General features: G+C 48.6%; 2 protein-coding genes across 10 annotated transcripts in view; one reads left to right on the top strand and one right to left on the bottom strand.

The window, feature by feature from the left end:
- Nucleotides 1-332: 332 nt before the first annotated feature.
- LOC135362994 (RAD52 motif-containing protein 1-like) lies at nt 333-20,934 on the top strand. 9 transcript variants are annotated; one of them, XM_064583045.1, is made up of 10 exons: nt 334-555; nt 3,481-3,624; nt 6,984-7,072; nt 8,388-8,619; nt 9,257-9,438; nt 10,318-10,944; nt 13,013-13,196; nt 13,502-13,579; nt 14,562-14,660; nt 17,272-17,357. In XM_064583045.1, the coding sequence occupies exons 4-7, from the start codon at nt 8,476-8,478 to the stop codon at nt 13,032-13,034; spliced, it is 975 nt and encodes a 324-aa protein (XP_064439115.1). In that variant the 5' UTR covers nt 334-555; nt 3,481-3,624; nt 6,984-7,072; nt 8,388-8,475; the 3' UTR covers nt 13,035-13,196; nt 13,502-13,579; nt 14,562-14,660; nt 17,272-17,357. The 9 variants fall into 9 exon arrangements, with proteins under 9 accessions (XP_064439110.1, XP_064439115.1, XP_064439114.1 ...); XM_064583044.1 differs by having other exon boundaries at nt 13,434-13,579; XM_064583043.1 differs by having other exon boundaries at nt 13,413-13,579.
- LOC135362993 (leucine-rich repeat-containing protein 37A-like) overlaps nt 14,694-21,506 on the bottom strand; it is a 41,351-nt gene continuing 34,538 nt past the window's right edge. The window contains 2 exon segments of the mRNA XM_064583037.1: nt 14,694-20,480; nt 20,876-21,505. Coding sequence (XP_064439107.1) covers nt 20,268-20,480; nt 20,876-21,505 — 843 coding nt within the window. The 3' untranslated portion in view covers nt 14,694-20,267.

The raw sequence follows: 21,506 nt of genomic DNA, 5'->3' as shown, positions 1-21,506 counted from the left end.
AGCCGCAAGGCGGGAAGCACCACCTGCGCTGATGCCCTCAGGGAGGCAAAAACAGGGTAGGCTATTGGTCCGATTTTACAAGTGGGAGCCTTCCCCGCAGGAGGCCAAGAGACAGTCCCAATGTTACACAGGCGGTGCTGTGGCCCGGCGAGGTCATGAACCCAAAAGCCAGCATCTAGTCTGACACAGACACTGCTAGAGGCGGACAGGAGGACACGTTCCGCCCGACGCTGGTGGCCTCGCCTAGTGACCTCACCTGTTCGCGCGCCCCTGGGGGGGTGGGGGGGGGTGGAGTCGGGAGCCTCCCAGATCACTCACCTGCTTGCGGTTTGGCAATTTGGGCGTGCGGAAGCGCTGGCCCCGCCCCACGGCTCCTCCAGCCCTGCGATTGGCTTCGGGGGCCGGGGGCGGGGCCGGGCGCTGAACGACGTGATGGCGTCAGGCGCCGCGAGCGCCGTTTCCTGTTGTCAGTGGGGGAGAGGCCGCCGCTTCGGGTCGGAGGTTGAGAGGCTGCAGCGGCCACGAGCGCCCCTCACCCCGTCCCCGCTCCCTCTGGTGAGTTAGGGGTCGGGGGCGAGGAGGGCGAGAAGGGGCGGCGGGGCCGAGACGCGAACGGGCGCTGGGCCACCAGCCCTGTCCATGCTCCCAAACCCCTGGTTGCCTTGACACTGTCCTGCTTTAGAGCCCTTTCCCTTCCCCGCCTAAGCCCCGCACCCCACCCCACTCGGACCCGAGCCTTCAGCCCGCGCAGCCACTGCTGACCCGTCCCCTCCATCTTCTCCCGCCCGGGACCCGAGCCAAGCCCCTACCCCCCACCCCCTCACCACTGGTGCTGCGTAAATGCAGCCACACTTTCGACCCCACGGTAGCCCAGTTCCATCCCCCAGCGCAGCCACATCCCGCGGCGTCCCTCTAACGCATCTCCTCCTCACCCCTCAACCCCTTTGGCAACTCCAGTGTCCCACGCCAGCCTCCTCTGATCCCCACCATTCTGGCTTTCCCCTATTCTGGCTCACCTTTCTTATCCCAGCCCCCCAGCCCCCAAGGTCTGCTCAGCCGTAACACCCCACCTCCACCCAGCCTCATTTAATACCTACCACCAAAGCAGACGCTCTGTTGAGCTCACGCCCTCTTCTTACTAACTCTGATCTCAGCCCTATCCTAAGTCTTATTACATGTATCTTCTTGTCCTCACAGACTCAACCCCTAACTTCCGAGCCCACCACATAATTTCTTATCACCTCCAGCCGTCCCGAGGACACTTCATCCCTAAGTCTTTGCGAAACTGCCCCCAACTCTTGCTGCCCCACTTCCTACCACCCCTCCCCAGTCTTATTAAAATGAGGTCTCCATGTCCCCATTTCTTCACCCCAACTCTGCACCCATTCTTCCCTTGAAGTGGTCCCCATTTGATCTGAGAACTTAGTGCAGCCCCCTGCCAACCCCACCTGCTTCCCCTCAACAGCCAAGTCAAGGTGCTTCCTCAGAGCCAGGCACTTGCTGAGCAGCTCGATGGGTACAGGGCCTCAGATGGTAAATAGGTGTGGAGGAGTAGAGCTCCACCTCCTGTGGTTCAAGGGTTTTTCCTGGATGTCTGGTCCCCCTGTACCTGTCGTCCCCCGTTTCTAGCATTCATATTACATTACTTGTGCTGTCTGCTGGAATGGTAGGTATCATCCAAATAAATACCTGGAAGGTGAGGGATGGCTACTCATTGAGCCTGGGACAGTGGAAACTTATCACTTCCTTTTGGATGGTAATCTGTAGAAACTCAGAGGGTCCTACCCTGTGGGGTTGGCTGTGGTCACAGAGCCATGTCCAAAAGTGTTGTCCTGGCACTTAGAAAGGACCCTCACCCAGTGCTTCCCCCAGCCAGAGCTGATTGCAGATTAGTCCCAATACCGAACACAGGGAAACACAGTACCAGAGGTGATGTTACATGTTGTGAAGAGTATAGGTGAGTGGTCCTGGGGAGGCTGAGGCCTAGGTGGATTCAGAGGCTGTTGAATTGCTTCCTCTTTTTGCAGGTACTGGATCATTGAGTTTTGACCATTTTGATGACCCATGAACTCAGAGAGCCAAGTTACCTCAGAGTAGCTAGACCTTCTTGAGGCATCCAGGCCCCATTGTTAATATTTATAATCTCCTGGGCTTTTTGGGTGCACATCCCCTCTTAGTGGGTGACCTCTTTGGTGACCAGGCTCCAAAGGATTGGCCATTTCACAGCAATTGTAAAGGGCCCCAAAGAGGACCCCTTGTCTTTGCTTGCCATTTATAGTCTCACTTCTTTGAAAATTGAATGCTCTTCTACCTTCAATATCCCCCTACCCACCCCCCCAACTAAGGTGTGATCTATCTAAAGGGTTTTCAGCCAGTTGGCAGCTTGGTGTAATGGAAGGAATTCCACAGTGGCCCTACCACTGAAAAGTTGTAAACCTCAACTTCTCCCTGAGCCTTTTTATTTTACTCACCTGTTCATTCAGCAAGTATATTTTGAGCACCACTGTGTGCCATGCAGTGTTCTAGGCACTAGAAATGCAATGGTGAATGAGTTGGGCAAAGTTTCTGCTTTCATTCCTTCAGAGTTTGGTCCTTGCTGGAATCCTAAGGGATGTGGGACAAGAATATGGGGGAGAGGGTGCCTGGGTGGCTCAGTCCTTAAGCGTCTGCCTTCAGCTCAGGTCATGATCCCAGGGTCCTGGGTTCGAGCCCCACATCGGGCTCCCTGCTCAGCGGGAAGCCTGCTTCTCCCTCTCCCGCTCCCCCTGCTTGTGCTCCCTCTCTCGCTGTCTTTCTGTCAAATAAATAAAAAAATACATATATAAAAAAAAAAGAATATGGGGGAGATGCAGGGCGCCTGGGTAGCTCAGTCAGCTGAGTGTCAGACTCTTGGTTTCAGCTCAGGACATGATCTCATGGATTGTGAGATCGAGCCCCGCATTGGGCTCCATGCTGGCCATGGAGCCTGCTTAAGATTCTCTCTCTCTCCCCCTGCCCCTCCTCCCACTCATATGCGTTCTCTCTCTCTCAAAAATAAATAAATCTTAAAAAAAAAAAAAAAAAAAGAATGTGGGGGAGATGGGTGTTGTTGGGTAGGAGGAGGGAGGGAGTAAAGAAAGATACCCACTGTTCATAGACTTCACATTTCTGGCCTCACCCACTAGCCTTTAGACTGAGAATCACAAGCTAGAAGTTTCTTGCCCTCCAGCTGGGATTCAGTTGCTTCAAAGGCCTAGTTGCTTTCACCCCCATACACACACACACACCCATCCCACCCCTCACGGGACCCTTGTCCAGAACTCCAACTTTCTTCAGGTGGAAGGAGGTGCTGTTTACTCACTCAGCACTCACATGTCTGAAGGATCAGCTGCCTTTCTGAATCAGAAGATAACTTTGTCATTTGTTTCCAACTGAAAACCCTGACTCATCACCTGGTACAGCAGCTGGAGGGCTTAAACACCGGCCTGTTGTTCTGCATAGCCAGGTGCAGGATCGGATTCAGGCTGTGGAGACTGAGGCTGTCAGGGATGGCGGGGAAGTCTCCAAGAAGAGGAGGTTGCTGTTGACTGATGAATGGAGTGTTTCGAAAGCGGTGAAGCCAGGTCATCCGTTTCTTCTTTTAATGTAAGTCTCATCTGGGCCTTTCTCCTCTTTTCATTCTTCCTTAGTCTCCGGAGGAAGTGAAATTGGAAGTATATAGAAGGGCATATAATAAAGAAAATCAACCAGAATGTTTCCTTCCTGTGTGTAGGAACATTTAAGAAAGGATAGGAAAGAATCTGTGCTCCGGGGGTACTTTGGGAGTATCTACAGGGCTGGCCTGGGAACAGGACAGTTCTTGGAAGCAAGCTCCACTGATCTGGGCCAGGGGCTCCACTGGCCTTTCTGGGAAGATCGGGGTCCCAGTGCCTGTTTCCATTTATAAAACCAGCTGTTGGAGATGGGGCACCTGAGTGTGTGGGCCTGCCCCTTTGTTATGCTACAGATCTGATGGGCAAGATTGTTTCTTGTTGGTTTTAGGCCTTCTTTAATAAAATGGAGCTTCGGAGTGCCCCTAAACGGTCTCTGAGTAATAAGTTTGCCTGCAGCTCTTTGAACCAAGGAGCTGAGACAGTTTGATCTGGTGAAAGGCACAGGACTTGGAATGAGGAAACCAAAGAATTCTGTCCTTTACCTGAGACCTGTTTCGACTGAGCCTCAGTTTTCTCCTCTATGAAATGGGAGATAATCATCCTCCTTTCACAGGATTGTTTTAAGAATTAAATGAGATTAGAGAATGAGATCCTGTGCCAGGGTGAATCAATACTGAGGGACAGAAGTAGACTTAGGATGGGTTGGAGTTTCCTAAAGGCAGACGCCACTCACCTTTTCTGCTCAACTGCACTTGTGATGTTTGAAACTCTCTATTTGCTCTCGTCAGCCTGGGTGTCCCGAAGAGACACCCGTCTTTGGTTTGGTTCTTGGTGTCAGTGAAGACTGTTCTGAGGATAGGAAGTGAAGCCAGTCCCATAGGACGGTAGATTGGGGGTCTGGGCCCCCCAGGAGCCCTGCTGACCTAGCAGTCAGGAGACCCAGACCCCAGAGATCTCATAGACTGTCACGTTCCTGCCTCTGAGCTGGTTTCTTGCCTCCCTGACGTGTTAGGGAACAGACAAGCCTCGGTAGGGTGCTCTGGCTTCTTGCAAAGAAAGATGTGCCCTTAACTTTGGCCTGACCCCAGAGTCTCATCCTATTTTGTGAATCGTCAAGTGGCTCTTCTGGATTTGCCTGCGCTGTTGTCATTTTGTGGCTTTTCTGACTCTTCACTTTGTTTTAGACCACAGTTGTCTCCTATCTGCCCCTGCTCTGATCTCTCAGTGTCCGTTGACTTTGTTTTTTTAGCAGACCCTGACTTGGCCAGAGCACCCACTCACTGATAAGCCTCCCTCCCTCCCTCCGTGAATACTCTATTATTTTTGGTTAATTAATTAATGAGGCCTTAATGGACCTACTATTCAAATTGTTGAGGTCCAAGTCATAAGGCTGCCTGAGGGAAGGGCAGTTTTGGAGCTTGAGGCTCTGTTGGGAAGGACAGGACTGAAGGGAGGCCTCAGGCCTCTGGAATTGCTGAAAGGGATTGGATGCCAGGGTCTTGGAGCCAGAGAACCTGGACTTGACCTGCAGGGCTGTAAAGGGTAACCTCGAAGGAACCTCGCCTCCAGGATCAGGCACAATTTTAGGAGGGACTCTGACTGCAGCCTTTTCCAGTCATCCTGGTGGCCAGAGCATGGAGCTGGTCTGCAGAGGAGGGTCCTGAGAACTCCCGGCGGGTAGGAGCCAGGAACATGGTGAGGGAGACGCAGTCAGACAGACAGGGGCTGTGGCCAGGGGCCGGCGCGCTCTTCCTGCCAGTCTGTCATGGGCTGACCAGAGCTGGTGCTGCAGGGGCCGTTCCCCACACACACCTACCTCCCTCTGCATGCCCTTCCTTAGGAAGGTTGGCTCTGGGTCCTGTTTACTCTTGGCCAGCTCCAGGGGCCAGGGCTTGAGTCAGAGCATCTAACATCACTTAGGGCCACCCTGCTGTTCTCCATGCTCTGCTGTTCTCTGTAAATCTTTCCCAGCAGACTGACCTTGATGTTCCCTTGCACCCCCTCACCTGGGCCCCCAGCTGGAGAGCCCTCCTCCCAGACCCCCCCACTCCCTCCCTACCCATCCCTTAGCCCTAGCTCACATTCGCCTCTTCCAGAAGGGTTGACATCGTCCTAGAGGGAGGTGGTGGAGTCTCCCACTATCAGCCCTGCAATCGTGGGAAGGTCCTTGACCTGGGTCAGCTTCTATTTCTTATCTGTTAGATCAGGATAATAAAACAGCCCTCCTAGGGTGACTAGGAGGAATGCAAGAAGCAATATATGTAAAGAGTACAAAATCCATTTAGCATGCCTTGGCTTTATTAACGTCTTTGGACAATGACCTGTTTTTTGGTGTCTCCTCCTGCTCAGGCTATGTGGTCACTAGAAATCTGTTTAGATGGGAAGGTGCCTGCCCCATGCTGTCCATCCAGGTGGCTGGGGTGGGGCCAGGCCAGCCAGCAGCCCCCCCACTCCTCAGGCTCAGGTTGAAGCCCTCCCACCTCAGCCACCCCCCAGGAGGAAGCCAGTGCCCTGAGGGAGTCACTTCAGCTACTTGTGCGTGCACATTCATGCCCTGGCAATCTTTGCCTATAGGTTTGGATGGCCACAAACACTAGGGTTGTAGGTGCCATTTCTCCTTAGGACCTTCAGGCCCTGTGCTAGGCATTTTCCACATTCATATCTCCATCTGAGAGGTATGATAAGGTGCCCCAGCATGCGTAGCTGGTTAGTGGCAAATCGAGAGTCAGACCCGTTTCCCTTTAGACGTGTCCCTGTGCTGCTCCAGCTTAGACCCTCGCGCCTGAAGGAGGAGCAGATGTGTGGCCAGAGAGCCCTCCCTTTGGAAGCTGTTGCAGTTATCCCTATCACTGCTGAGCTGGCAGACACCAGACTGGGACAGGAGTCAGAGGGGATAGTTGCAGGGCCCAGGCCCCGAATGTGAATTGTGAACCCCTGCTTCCTGGTCCATATGGGCCCTTGGCACCTTCAGCGGCAGCATCCCCCTTGCACCCTTAGCTCCATGTCTAAATCAGCCTTGCGCACCCTGCTTTTTGTGCCCGCACTGGGTGTGGAATCCGGAGCCCTTTCCAAGCACTGCTTGGGCTGGACCTACCCATGGCGCACAGGACTCCTCACCTCCTGAGATCCAAGCCCTCAGATTTGCTTTCCTTCCTCGCTTCCTTCCTTAAAATCCACTCTTAGCTTTTACTTTTGTATTCAAACGCCCTTCCATTGCAGTTTGAGGAAGATGGGCTGACCTGCTGCCTGCGGGGGGGGGGGCGGGGGGGGGGCGGGGGCGGGGGGGGGGAGAGAATTGGCTGGGGGCGCTGAGCTGGAACTTGCTCATCTGGCCACCGTCTGTCTCTGCAGGTGTCATGTGATTCTCCGAGGGTGCTGCTTTGTGAGTGGAAATGCTCTCAGTGGTGGAGAATGGACTGGACCCCCGGGCTGCCATCCCGGTAGGCAGCAAGGGAGGCTCAAGGGTGGGGAAGGGTGCACAGGACAGCCATTTCATTGATTTTTCTTGCTTTGAAATGAACGAGGACTGTCCGGAAAGTGAGGCCTCGGGTTGAGAAAAAGTTATAGCAGAGCAGGCTCTAAGGAGATCCTGCCCTTTCCAGAACATCTTATCGGTGATTAATGGGAATTTATAGAAAATGATGGTGATTTAATATAGGCTACCTGAGGACCAAGGATTTCTCCAAAGAAGGCATGCATATGACCCATAAGTACATGAAGAGATGCCTAACATCATCAGACATTAGGCAAATGCATTCAAAACCACGAGAGGCTTCTTCACACCTCTGGGATGGCTAGAATCAGAATGACATCAGAGTAAGTGGTGGCCTTGTAGAGAAATTCGAACCCTCGTGCATTGCTGGTGGGAATGTCAAATGGTGCAGCTGTCGTGGAAAACAGTTTGGCAGTTCCTCAAAAAGTTAAACTCAGAGTTACACATGACCCAGCAGTTCCACCCCTAGGTATATACCCAGGAGAACTGAAAACACATGTGCATGAATGTTCATAGCAGCATTATAGCCAAAAAGTAGGAACAACCCAAATGTCTAGTAATGGGTGAATGGGTAAATAAAATGTGGGGTGTCCACACAGTGGAATATTATGGGGCAGTAAAAAGGAAGTCCCGATACACGGCGACAGCATAGACAGACCTTGGGAATAGGCCCAGTGCAAGAAGCCAGACACAGAAGGCTGCACCCTGTATGCCTCCATGTCTACACAATGTCGAGAACTGGTAAATCCATCAAGGCGGAAAGTAGATGAGCGGTTGCCAGGGATTGGGGGAGAGGCGAATAGGGAGTGACTGCTTATGGGCACGATGTTTCTTTCTGAGGCAATGAACATGTTCTGAAATGAGGTAGTGGTTATAGTTTCACAATTCTGTGAATATACCCAAAACCATTGGACTGTATACTTTAAATGAGTGAATTTTATGCTATGTAAATTAGGTCTCATTAAAGCTGTTGTAAAAAAAAAAAAATTAGACTTAAGAGAACATTAACATGAATTGTTTGGGCTATCAATACATCAAAAAATGTCTTGGCAAAAAAAATATATCAGTACCCCTGGGTGGTGTAAGTATGTGATTTTCCTTTTCTTCTCTAGGCTTTGTCTTTGTTTTCTGTAATTCGCTTGTGTGAGTTTTGCTAGATAGACACACACATGGGTGCACGTGTGTGGTTGCTTCTGTACGTGGCAATGAGCAGGTACGTTGCAGGATCTCCTAAAGGCTGTGTTATGTCTGGCGCTGACTAGGTCATCAAGAAGAAGCCAGTGGGATCCGTGAAGGCATTGCAGAAGCAGTACGTGTCCTCGGACATGGTGGTCACTAGTGAAGACGGAGATGCCAGCTAGAGGCTGTCTTTATCCACGGCCTGCACGCCAAGCACATCCGCGCCGAGGCCGGAGGGAAAAGGAAGAAAAGCGCCCACCAGAAGCCTCTTCCTCAGCCTGTCTTCTGGCCCCTCCTGAAAGCCGTCACCCACAAGTGAGATCAGCTGGGGAGGTTTTGTTGTGGGGAGGAGCTTCACAGTGGGGGACACGGGGCTCTGCCTCGCCAGCTGTACGGGAAAGCACCAGAGACACTCTGTTCTAGAACAGAGATGGGTGAGGTAGGGCTTCTTGTTAGACCAAGCCTCAAGAGCCCCTCAGCCCTCAGGCAATGGCTGGGGGCTGCTGCACGCGCCCGGCTGGTCGCCGGTAGCCGGGCCACCGTTACCACACCGTGGCAAACTGAGGTGGTCGCACCCGAGAGTGTGCGGCCTGCAAAGCCGAAGAGCTTTGCTATGTGGCCTTTTACAAAAGAAGTTGGCCGACCCTGCCTTAGAATGGTTGAACATCTGTGTTGCTAAATATTATACTCGTAACCAGGGATGGCATTCTTCAAAAAAAGTGGAGTCCAGATCATCTGACTATTCAGCCTGGGATGGTTGTCTCCGGGGCCCTACCGCTGACCGCCTGGGCTGTGGAGCAAGCAGCTGGCCCTGGGCCTCGAAGGGCCACGTGATGCCACCTTCGGCCTGAGGTGCCTGGCCGGTCTCTGTCTTCCTGCTGCCGGCCGCTGCCCCGTCTCAGGCTCTTACCCCACTCCTGGGTGACAGTGGCTTTCTCATGGTCCTCCTTAGCTCATTCTCTCTCTTGAGCCCAGCCAGCGGGGCAGCCCTGACGGAGCTGAAGCTAACCAGAGCTCGCTAACGGAGCCCCGCGGAGCTTGGTCTGCACTCCCACGGGCGAGACGTGCGCAGGGCACCATGGTAGTCAGAAGAGGGGCATTTGCATCAGATCAAGGATTCAGGAACTCAGTTTGGTACGTGTGGGATATGATCTTATCCAGAGCGGCCCACCAAGACGCCTGCATAAGTGTGGTCAAGTCAGTTTGCTGTGTAAAAACCCGCAGGCTCTCAAATGCTAGCCTGGAGTCTGATTCACTAGGCGGGGGCCCCAGAATCTGCATCCTGACCAAGTTCCCAGGTGATTCTGATGCATAGCCAGGCGTGGGGACCACTGCCCCGCTTTGCCTTACCAGTTGCATCCTCAAGACCCTGCATTACCTGACTTTGCAACCCAGTCACCCACTCCTCCTCCCCAGCTTCTAATCGGAATGTGCTCGCCACTCCTGTTACAGAGCTGTTGCTTTCCTACCCTTGGTGCCTTTTTTCTGTCAGTCCTTTGTGCCTAGAAGGTTCTCCTTCCGTTTTTGCCTCTTGAGATCCCTTGCGGCCCAACCCAGATACTGCCTTTTCTATGGCATTTTTCTTACTGTGACCCGGAAATGATTGCCCACTCCCACCCCAGCTCTGCTGACAACAGGGTTCACCTCAGTGTGCCTGTGAAAGGTGGTTACCTGGATTGAGGGCAGGACCATGTCTTTACCCTGTATCTTCACAGCTCCAAAGACTTGCACGTAGGGGCTCATCAGATGTGTGCTGGATGAGCACATGATGTCAGGGGTCCCCCAGGTAGTTGTAATGAAAATGGTGGTTATCCTTTATGACAGCAACCTCAAAAAGTTGGGGGTTATAGCTTAATATTTCTAAATTTCCCATAGAGCACTATTATCCAAGATTTTTTCAAGCCTGTATATATGGGCAGTCGTTATTATGGGCTTTTGCTACCCAGTGGATAAAACGAGACCTTCGGTGATTGGAAGCCATTTCTTGACACAAGCCTGTCCTCCCCACCCCAGGCACATCATCTCGGAATTGGAGCACCTGATCTTTGTGAGCACGGACGTGGGCCGCTACCGGGCCTGGCTGAGGCTGGCCCTCAACGACGGCCTGATGGAGTGCTACCTGAAGCTGCTCCTCCAGGAGCCGGCCCACCTGTGCGAGTGTTATCAGCCCACAGCCCTGCTTCGAGATGCTGAGGAGGGGGAGTTCCTCCTCAGCTTCCTGCAGGGACTAACATCCTTATCCTTCGAGCTCTCCTACAAGTCCGCCATCTTAAACGAGTGGACGCTTACCCCTCTGGCTCTCTCTGGGCTTTGCCCGCTCTCTGAGCTTGACCCCCTCACTACCTCCGGGACAGAACTACCGCGGAGAGAGTCTCCGGATTCAAGTTCCCATTCCTCAGGCTCGGAGGACATCGAAGTCCAGCACTCAGGCCCCAAGATCCGACGGAACAGGAAGCTCACGGCCTCCTCCCTCAGCCTGGACACGGCCAGTTCGTCCCAGCTGTCTTGCAGCCTAAGCTCTGATAGCTGCCTACTCCAAGAGAATGGCGGCAAGAGTCCAGACCATTCTGAGGAGCCCGTGTCCTACGACTCAGACCTGGGGACAGCAAATGCTGAGGATTCAGACCCGTCTCTGCAAGAGTGAGTGCTCCTCCCCCGCTCTTCCCCCACTCTCTTCCTGCCTGCCTCCTTCTCTTCCTCTTCCGAGTCTCCCTTCCTATAGCATGTGATTGCCTGTCATTGAGCACTGACCTCTCTAAGGGCATAAAGAGAGACAAAGGGGACGTCGGCTGTCTTCCTCAGGGACTGGAGGCCACATGGGGCTGTGAGGAGGATGGATTTAGGTAGGGCTCAGAGCTGGGCCAGGCTCCATCCAGTGCTGCCCCTGGGTGAACTTCCGCAAGTTACCTCATTTCTCTGAGGCACATTGTAAAATATTATTGCCTCTAGAGGGAAGGAAACTAACAGTTCAGGGTGATATTTACAATTCCAAACAATGCAATGAAGCAGAACGGATAAGGGTGCTCTTCTGTGACCTCCCAGAAGGCCTCGGAAGGACACAGACCCTGAACAGTGACTGGAGGATATGGCAGACAAAAGGGGCCAACAGGTGGGTGGAGGAAGAGTCCATGGAACAAAGAACTTGACTGGAGGAGGGAGCCTGGACAGAGCCTTCTCTTTAAAAAAATTTTTTTAATTTGAATATAGTTGAGACACAATGTTCTATTAGGCTCAGGTGTACAACATAGCGATTCACCATGTCTGGGTTATGCCATGCTCACCACAAGCAGAGCCTTCTTTATCCAGGCTTTTTAACAGTAATTTTTGAATAGATGATCTCTTTTTATGGTTAGAAAAAGGCTAAAATGCATACGGTGAAAAGCCTTTCACACCTCTGTCACCACAGTTATTAATTCCTTAGATTTTCTTCTGATGTTTCTAAATGCATCTAACAAATACGAATATACAGATTTTTTAAATGTTTTTTATTTCTTGTCCCTGCCCCCTTTCCCACAAAAGATATTATAAATACACTGTTTGACATCTTGTTTTGGAAGAGATCATATCAGAGTTTTTGTTTTGGAGTGTCCTATCAGAGCTTCTTTATTATTTTTTTTTAATTGCCTGTTTTTCCATCGCTGGTTAGTTTATTTAACCAGCCCTGTATCTAATGGGCATTGGAGTTCACATTTTTAGAAATAACTTTGTGTATGTGGTCTCTTAAGTCTATGCAAGTAACTCTGGTCAGTCAATTCCCAGAAACAGAATTGCTGAGCCAAAGGATACATTAATGTGTGGTTTTCACAGATACTGCCTGGTTACCCTCTGTCAGGGATGGGCCTTTGTCCTCTCAGCCTTGTCAGCAGAACGTATAATCAAACTTTTGGATATTTTCTCCTCTAATAGGTAGAAAATGGTAAATTTTATTAAGTACTTCCTTCAGCCGTGCTCCCGCAGCCTGTGTTTAGGACCTTCTTATCTACTCCTGGGTGCTCCCCACCCTCTTGGTTCAGGCCTTTACAGGGTTCCCAGCTGGTGTAGGAATAACACCGGATTGGGTGCTGGTGTGGACTGGCTTGCAGTGGATCTAGTTTCAAGTCCTGTTCTACCACTTACAAGTTCAGTAACGGCTGCCAAACTGCTGACTCTTTGAAGTTGTTTCTTCATCTTTAAAATGGGGACTCCCGCGGGACGCCTGGGTGGCTCAGTCGTTAAGCTTCTGCCTTCGGCTCAGGTAATGATCCCAGGGTCCTGGGATCAAGTCCCTCACTGGGCTCCTTGCTCAGCGGGGAGCCTGCTTCTCCCTCTGCCTGCAGCTCCCCCTGCTTGTGCTCTTGCTCGCTCGCTCTCTCTCTCTCTCTGACAAATAAATAAATCTTAAAATGGAGACTCCCTCAAATGGCTGTCTGCGAATCAGATCAGATGCCTGGGAGTGAGCTGCACACATAACAGCGTCTGGTAGACCCCTGAAGTGGCTTCTGAGCGCTGAGCACATTAGCTAGAACTTTCAAATGTCAAACGGAAGAATTTAGATAGAACATGCTGGAAAGGAGCAATCCCCACCTATCCACTGGGCGGGTGGCGTGACTTGGGTTCGTTCACCTATCTGAGCCCTTCGTTCGCTCCCTCCTCCCACAGGCCAGCCATGTGTCTTTGTCATGTGTCTTGCTTTTATATTTCATGAGTCTTGTGATTGGAAAATGTCCAGCTTCAGGTCATTGAATCAGTGACCGTCCACCCTGTGTGGGAAGTGTTGTCCTGGGCGTTATGGGAGAACTCGAGGGAAGAGGGTCAGGACGTACAGACCAGCACTGGGCAGTGGTGTGAGGACCAGCACCCACTGGGAGCACACAGATGCACAAAGACACCCCAGCACCAGCTCTTCTTAGGGGGTATGTCTTAAGAGTAAAGATTCTCATCAATGTTTAAGAGTTCCCTTATTTTTATTGTATTACTTAAATATTTGTAACTTAAAATTAGGCATAAATAACATGGGTTTATAACTCCTACAACTGTAAAATCAAAACACTGACAGATTAAACAGAAAGTACAAAAGACATAACATTCCAAGTGAAATGTACTAATTTAATCTTTTCTGGAAACCAAAGTGCAGTTTGCTTTGTGAACAGAGGATTGATGCCCTGAATAGCTTCGGTACCACTTCAGAAGCAGAGCCTGAAATTCTTCTGTGCTTTAGAGGTGGTGTTGCCGTCCTATGAGTGCAGGAGTCCTGGAGTTGGCATGGCCGAGGAGCCTTTGGAGAAGCTGGAAGAAGGTCTGTTTATGGTGGGGGTGGGGGTGGTGTGGAGCGGAGGTAGAATCTCTCTTTCTTTCTGAAACTCATCTTTTCAGATATATCATCAAGCCCTCCCCTTGCTAAGCTACTAAAACCCTGGGCAAGCTTTTCTACCGTACAATACAGGTTTTTATCATACACAATACCTAAAAGAACTTAGCTTTACAATTCTAAAACTGACTTTCTGCCAAGAAGTTTAGGAAGAGGGAAATAATGTTTTTCCCATTTTTGGTTAAGAATCTGCCTTGTGCTAAAAAAAAAAAAAAAAAAAGAAGAAGAATTTGCCTTGTGCTAAAATAGTCCTTTAAATACAGATCTCTTGTAGCCTTCAATGATCCCAGCAAAATCATCATCTAAAGATTTAAATAAACCCTTGTGCAAATGTTCAGTCCTTTGCCTCCTATAAAAGGGCTGGTGTGTAAAGAATCAAATATAGATTCCTAGAAAAGGTATTCCAATTGGTACTGATTTTTCCAGAGTCCGTAGCACTTCGGCTTAGGGTTTTAAGGCAGAGGCAGGGCTGTTAGCAAATGGAGGGAAGTAGGTTCCCATGGGTGATGCTCAGGAAAAGACCAGGTCATGTGTGCTACCACCTAATCTTTCTCACTCTGTGATTCCAGCCCTTGATGCCCAGGAGAGTAGGTAGGGTCTGTAGGATTATAGTTTCAACTTGTCCATTTGAAATCTGTGAGTGATGTGAGATTTGTGCCACCTTCTTGGCTTGCATCTCCCTTCTGGTACTTCAGGAACTTCTGGGGTAGATCAGGGCAGTAAAAATGTGCCCGGCCAGGATATACCTACAGCAGAGCCGTTCCACCAAGTGCTTGTCTTGTGCCTGCTCTTAGTTGCTAAGATAATGATCTACGAATCATGGATGCACTTTCATATCTAAACACATAACATAAAAATCAGTTATCATTCAGCTAGGTATTTTAAGTCCATTTGTTTTGGTTGAATTTAGGGCCATTATCAGTTCTGATGAAAAGGAAGACAACCCAGAAGCTTGCTATTCAGAAGGCTGTGTCAGATGCATTCCAGAAACTGTTGATTGTGGTTTTAGGTAAGACTTTCTTGATTGTCCTTTACTTCTTTCTTTTCTTTTCTTTTGATTTTCCTTAAACAACTTCAGTTTCCATGAGCAAATAAACTCATTTTGAGAAGTTAGTTGGATGAAAACACTTCACATTCTTTTATTCACCAAATGCTTTCAAAGCAGCAGTCTCAAATTTGTTCTTTGTAGTATTTGTGAGGAAAAATGACAGTAAATATTATTGTCCCCAGGGTATACATATACAGTGACTTGCCTCCTCATAGAAAATGCTTGATCCAGTGTTCCTTGATTGATTGCCCATAACACAAAGTAGTATAGTGATTGTAAGCTTTGGACATCTGTTGTTGAATCCTAACTCTGTCTCTTAGATTTCTGATGCAGTTTTAGGTTTTATAGTCAAATTTGAAGGTATTTAGTCTCTTTAAGCTGCAATTTCTTTATCTGCAAAATAAGGTTAATAAATCAGCTTACCTCATGGAGATATAGCAAGAATAAATGAGATGATGAATAAAAAGCTTAGAACTATCTCTGGAACGTGGTAAGCAGACAAAATATGTTAACTTCTTATCATTATTATTTTCCTGTTGGAGAATTTATTAGATTATGCTTTTGGAATCAATTCAGTTTCAGTTTTTGTTTCTGGCACTGACATATTGGGTGACCATGATTCTTATGTAATGATCAGCTACATTTTTGTGAACCTTGAAAGTGGCCATCCTATTGAATGATGTTGATTGTATTCCCTATTGAGTTCTACAGTAGTATGAATGTTATAGGCTGTGCTCAAAGGAAATTTTACTTTTTTTAAATATTCTTTTATTTTAAATAAAATAAAAGAGGGAGGCAGGGGAGGCGTAGAGGGAGAGAGAGAATCAATCCAGGCTCAAAGGAAATTTATTTTATTCATTTTATTTTATTTTATTTTATTTTATTTTATTTTAATAAAAGAGGGAGACAGGGGAGGAGTAGAGGGAGAGAGAGAGAGGGAGAGAGAGAGAGAGAGAATATCTTAAGTAGGCTCCACACGCAGCACGGTGCCCCATGCAGGGCTTGATCTCACAATCCTGAGATCCTGACCTGAGCCGAAATCAAGAGTGGGACACTCAACCGACTGAGCTACCCAGGTGCCTTTTTTTCTGGAAATTTTATAATTAGTGGAGAGTCCCCAAACAGTTGCTCCCCTGCTTCAGAGCCTTGAGTCTTAAAGACTAAGAAATCCTAGCTACGTTTCAGAGACCTTATTTGCTTGTAAGAGTTGACCGTGGATTGGTCTCAGGTTTCCAGCCTGGGCAAGTCTTCCCGTGAAGACTGACTTCCCTGGTCATCAGGTAGACTCTCCATTAGCTGTCAATTCTGAATGACAACCTTTAAGAAGCAAACTAAGCGTTTGGGTTGTTGACCTCTCCATAATATGCTATGGTATCCCTTGCACAATTTCAAAATTCCTTAGACTAAAAAGTCTTGTAGCTGTAGTTTGCCCTAAGGTAAATTGTGTTGTCTATAAGTTACATGGGCCTGTTTCTGCCAATAAAGTGTTCAAATGCATGCCCTGCCCACCCCCCTCCAAAGCATTGTTCATTGTATCTGGTGGGATTTGGGTTCTCAGGGAGTAGATACTTGCCTTATTTCTAATATGAAGTATCAGCCATAGGCCAGTGGTCTCTATTCCAGGTTTGAACTTACATTGACCCCTATCTAATGTCTTACTGTTTAATCATACTATGATTGAACAGTTTTGCTTCCACAGTTTTAACGTCCTATGTCATTATTCCTTAGTTCCTATCTCTGAGATCATAAAGTTTTTTTAACCACATGGTTGATAACTTCACATATATTTTTTCACAGATAGTTATGATAGTGGTGCCTAAGTGGCTGAGTCGGTTAAGCGTCTGCCTTCCGCTCAGGTCATGATCCCAGGTCCTGGGATAAAGCCCTATGTCGGACTGCCTTGCTCAGTGGGGAGTCTGCTTCTCCCTCTCCCTCTGCCCCTCCCCCCTGCTCGTGTTCTCTTTATCAAATAAATAAATAAAATCTTAAAAAAAAAGTTATGATAAAAACTGAAGTGTGAGATGAGAAAACTTCTGAGAAGATGCTTTTATTTTCTGCTTTTAGAAATCAAAAGAATGTCTATGGGGCAGCTGAGTGGCTCAGTTGGTTAAGGTCTGCCTTCGGCTCAGGTCATGATCCCAGGGTCCTGGGATTGAGCCCCTCATCAGGCTCCCTACTCAGCAGGTTGCTTGCTTCTCCCTCACCCTCTCCTGTTCCCCCTGCTTGTGCACTCTCTCTGTCAGATAAATAAATAAAATAGTTTTTAAAAATCAAAAGAATGTCGGGCGCCTGGGTGGCTCAGTTGGTTAAGCGACTGCCTTCGGCTCAGGTCATGATCCTGCAGTCCTGGGATCGAGTCCCGCATGGGGCTCCCTGCTCAGCGGGGGGTCTGCTTCTCCCTCTGACCCTCCCCCCTCTCATGCTCTCTCTATCTCATTCTCTCTCTCAAATAAATTAAAAAATTTAAAAAAAAATCAAAAGAATGTCTAATTACTAGGTGCTATCCCAGTTATATTCAGGAAGTTTTAGAACAAGCAAAATTTTGATATGCTACTTGTTAACTTCATTTCAGAAAGTGGTAAAATAGCTGTGGAATATAGACCCTGTGAAGAGATTACAGATGCCAGAACCGAAGAGGAGCTACAGGATTTAATTCAAGTATGTGCAGATTAGAGCTCGAGGATTCCACAGCCAGTGTAGCCATAATTTAAAGCAGCCGGCAGGATTTGGAAGACTTGGGCACGTACAGTTAGCTCTATCATCCTTTGGGAAATGTACAACTCAGAAACTGCTTTTGAGTGCAGAGAATCTCTGGGGCTTTTCCTGAAGTCCTGGCCCTTGGCTCTGACCCCTTATTTCAAATTTGGAGAGCAAATTGCATCAGAATACTCCTACTGTTGTGGACATAGGAGAGGACACAGCCTTTTAGAGCTCCCCTCCAACAGAATCTCAAGGATTTGGGAACAGAGCAACTCTGGTCTTAAGTGAGATTATGCTACAGTGTTTGAAAACCATTATGCCTTTCAAATAAGGTGTATTACCCAGATGTCAGCATCTCATACATACCTTGTATGAAATATTTTGCTGAAGAACTTTTCTGTAAATCACTTATATCAATGCCCTGAATTAGGGATTAAGTTGCCAAAGTAATTTCTAAAAGAAGATATTAATATACTGCATATAGAATGTTTAAAAAAAAAGGAGAAAAGGATGTGTTTCATGTCATTGAAAACTTAATTTAGGGCTAGATTTCTGATTATTTAACTCACTCCAAAGCTGCAAAGTTTGTTTGTTTTGAAGGGAAGAGTGGAGAAAGGAAAGATGGTTACTTTCTGAAAAAGTATTTGAAGTTTTTTTTGTGTGCAAAAGAATTATTTTAATTCAATTTAAATCAAGCCAGTCAAGGAAACTTCAGACTTATCCAAGTTTACACTTTAAGAAGTCTAGCTTCCTGTGAAACGTGAAAGAGATTCCGTATTGATGCTAAAGGTTTCAGAAACCTGATTGGAACAACAGATCCATTCCTAAATAAGGCCAGTCTTGGAATCCGTTCCATTTAAAAACCATTACTATGTGCTAGACGCTGGGAATAAGATAAAACCCTTCTCTCTTAGGGTTTGCGTGTTAGAGCTTGTGCCAGACCATAAAAAGGACTCAAATAAAACAGATTGTGAAAAGGGCTGTGAAGGATGTAAACTGTTGCAAACTACGTGGCTAGTTACAGTATTTCAAGAAAATTGTTTAACATGCTAACTTGAACATCCTAAGTGCCTTCTCCATGTGCACACACAGGGTCAGACCTCTAAAAAGTGGTGGTGTTACTTTTTCTAGACTGACGGCTGTGTTGAATCAAGGTGGGATGGGGGAGGTTTTCCCATGCCAGCGTAAATAGAGGGCTATTCTCTTGGTTTCAGACCCTCATTTCCAGAATGAAATGCTCACCTGCCCCCTCAACCTCCACCCGAAACCCCTCCTACAGAAATTTTGGAGACATCACTGATTCAGTGGTAGGAAGCCTCCTAACAGAGTGGCGACTTAATGCTCAGACATGCGTATTGAGAATTTAGAGGAAATGGCAACATCTTAGAATAAGTCACTGTAAAATGTGTTCCCTTCCCCACTGCCCTGCCTGGTGCTTATTCCGCAGGTCAGCTACTTTTCTTGGAAGCAGGATGGCCGAGGGGAGGAAGAATGTCTCTCGGATTTAAGCTTTGAAGAGGCCGAGTTCAAACCGCCAGAATTGGACTAGCGTTTTTTAATTTCCCGGGATGCCGGTCCTGTGGCGTCCTTGGGAAACTGTCCCCTGCCCCCTTCCACCCCAGAGCTGCTGCAGTCCGGGCCCATCCTGCCTCGCTGTGAGCCCCAGGAGGGGCTTGTGCCCTTCGTAGGGGGAAGGGAGGCTTGGGCCCTGGTGATTTTGGAAAAGGGGTGGGCTCAGCCTCCTCGGGGAGCTCTACAGGCTGAGCTGGGGCCTCCTGCTGGATTGGAGAAGCCTGAGCCTCCTCGGTGCGCTCTGGAGGCTGAGTTAGAGTTACAGTAAGTACCAGATCCACAGGTTTAACAGTGACGTTGGAGAAGTTTGGCCACTGAGCTTCATTCTTACTTAGAGATGTCATGTGCTATTGGTTGAGGTACCATCTCCTTAGATGGCCGTGGAGGTTGAGCTGGGGCCTCCTGAGGGTTCGAAAGTTCTACCTCCTCAGAGGCCTCTGTCGGTTGAGCTGAGGCTTTCTGTTGGACTGGAGAAAGTTTGACCCAGGGTCAAACTCCTGGAGCCCTCTGCTGAACTGGAGATGTTTCTATCTCCTCAGGGGGCTCTGTCGGTTGAGCTGAGGCCTCCTGAGGGGTCGAAGGTTCTACCTCCTCAGGGGCCTCTGTCAGTTGAGCTGAGGCTTCCTGCTGGAGTGAAGAAAGTTTGATTTCTTCAGGGGTACTTGAAAGCTCAGCCAGGGCCTCCTGTGGGTTTATAGCTTCCTTAAGGATCTCTGGAAGCAGAGATGGAGCCCCCTGCTGAATTGGAGATGTTTCTATCTCCTCAGGGGGCTCTGAATGTTGGGCCTGGGCCTCCACCTGAGGCCAAAAAGATTCAGCTTCCTCAGGCAACTCTAAATGATTTGGGGTCTCCTGCAGGAGTGGAGGAATTTCAGCCCCTCAGGGAGCTTTGGAGGTTGATCTGATCCCCCTGGGAAATCTACTGGTAAATTCACCATACTGGAATCTGAATAACCATCCTGCAACTGTTGTTGTAGGTGGTCTTTATTTGCAGCGTGGGTCACTGCGCCCCAGAGCCTCCGCGTGTCATGTCCCGGCTGCGCCTCTGGGCCCCACTGCTGCTCCGCACGTGGCAATCATTGTGGCTGCTGGTCCAGGCAGCTCAGCCTCCGGAGTGGGCCCTGGACCATGCCCAGCTGACCGCCGACCTGCTGGGGCCCACCGAGCCCTGGTCTTCACAGTCCTCTCAATTCCCGCCCGAATTGCTCCAGGCACTTACACCCTTAAAATTCCCTGGAATATACTTTGCAAAAAGAGAACAAAGCATATCTCAGTCCTCCAGACTGAAGAGGAGCATCAAGTAGTAGTAGGTGGGAAAGTGGCTTTGATTTTCAGTTTGTGGGTTCTGAATCTATTATAAAGATAGAAGATACTCTGGAAATCTAAATTAACAGTTGTCCTTACCTCAATGAGACAGGAAACTATAATCAAAATCATCACTACTACAGTCACAGATATTGCCAAGATGAGTTTGTTGTTATAGCCATAACCTGGAACTCCTTTTATGAGCTAAAAAAAGACAGAACAATTTTTTTTAGAAAACAAAGAGACAAGATGAAAGCTAGCTATTCTTCAGCTACTCTAAAATAGACCCCATTCTTTCAGATGAGTGGCTTACAGGTTCTTAAGGAACACACCAAATCTAATGTGTTATGTAATCTTACCATTAGCATTTTCTTCAAAATTTTATCTATCTTGTATGTTAGGTCCCCTTCTCATCTACCCTGGGGATAGTGGCACTGTTCTCTAAATGAGCAAAGTGGCAGATCACTGTCTTAGCCAACGTTACCTGGCCAAGACAAGACCCAGACTAGGAGCCCCCTGGCCTATGTGCTTGGGTGCTTTCATGGCACGTCCTAAACTGACTCAAAGTCCAGATCCCATGTTTTAGGAGTTGTCCTCACCTCGCTGGACTCCTGCCCTTTCTGTTCACTCTGGACTCCTGTGCTCTCATTGATGTAGTTCTCAGTCTTCCATTGGTCCGTATCCCACTCTGCCTTGGACACCTTTACTTCTTGCTGCTCACTGAGAAGCTTCATCAGGAGGCCTGTTCTGGAGATGAGCTTGGCACAGGCCAGTTGCACGTGGCTCTCAGAGCAGTCCATTTTCAAAGTCCGGATAACGTGAGAAATGAGCCTTCTCACGTCGTTGTTCGGGATGAGGGACCATAGCTGCTGGTTTAGCTGAATTTCAAAGAGGTCACCTGGGGCTGAGAGCTTCGACCCAGTGAAGCCTGTGGGCTTCGGGGGCAATCCAGTGCCCACGCTGTGGTATATCCGTCGTGATTCATTGGTTTGTTTAACAGTTGACATAAAGTTGCCTGTGGTGGCCACAGAATATGCACTGGAAAGATTCTTATGGTTCCTGAATGCAGGGAGGGTTTGTTCTGGCACAGTCATGTTTCTTGTAGAAACAGGTTTCTCAGAAACATTCTGTGCAGTAGTGTTTTCTACAGTAGTGTTTTCTCTAAAACGTTCTGAAAGAGGAAATAATTCTGGAAAAGGATTTTCCTGAGAACTCAGTTCTCCTGAAGAT

Source organism: Mirounga angustirostris, unplaced genomic scaffold, assembly GCF_029215605.1.
Source record: "Mirounga angustirostris isolate CCGP_5_RB_7025 unplaced genomic scaffold, mMirAng1.0.hap1 SCAF_17, whole genome shotgun sequence".
Lineage (NCBI taxonomy): Eukaryota > Metazoa > Chordata > Mammalia > Carnivora > Phocidae > Mirounga > Mirounga angustirostris.
This window is presented reverse-complemented; position numbering and strand designations above follow the sequence as displayed.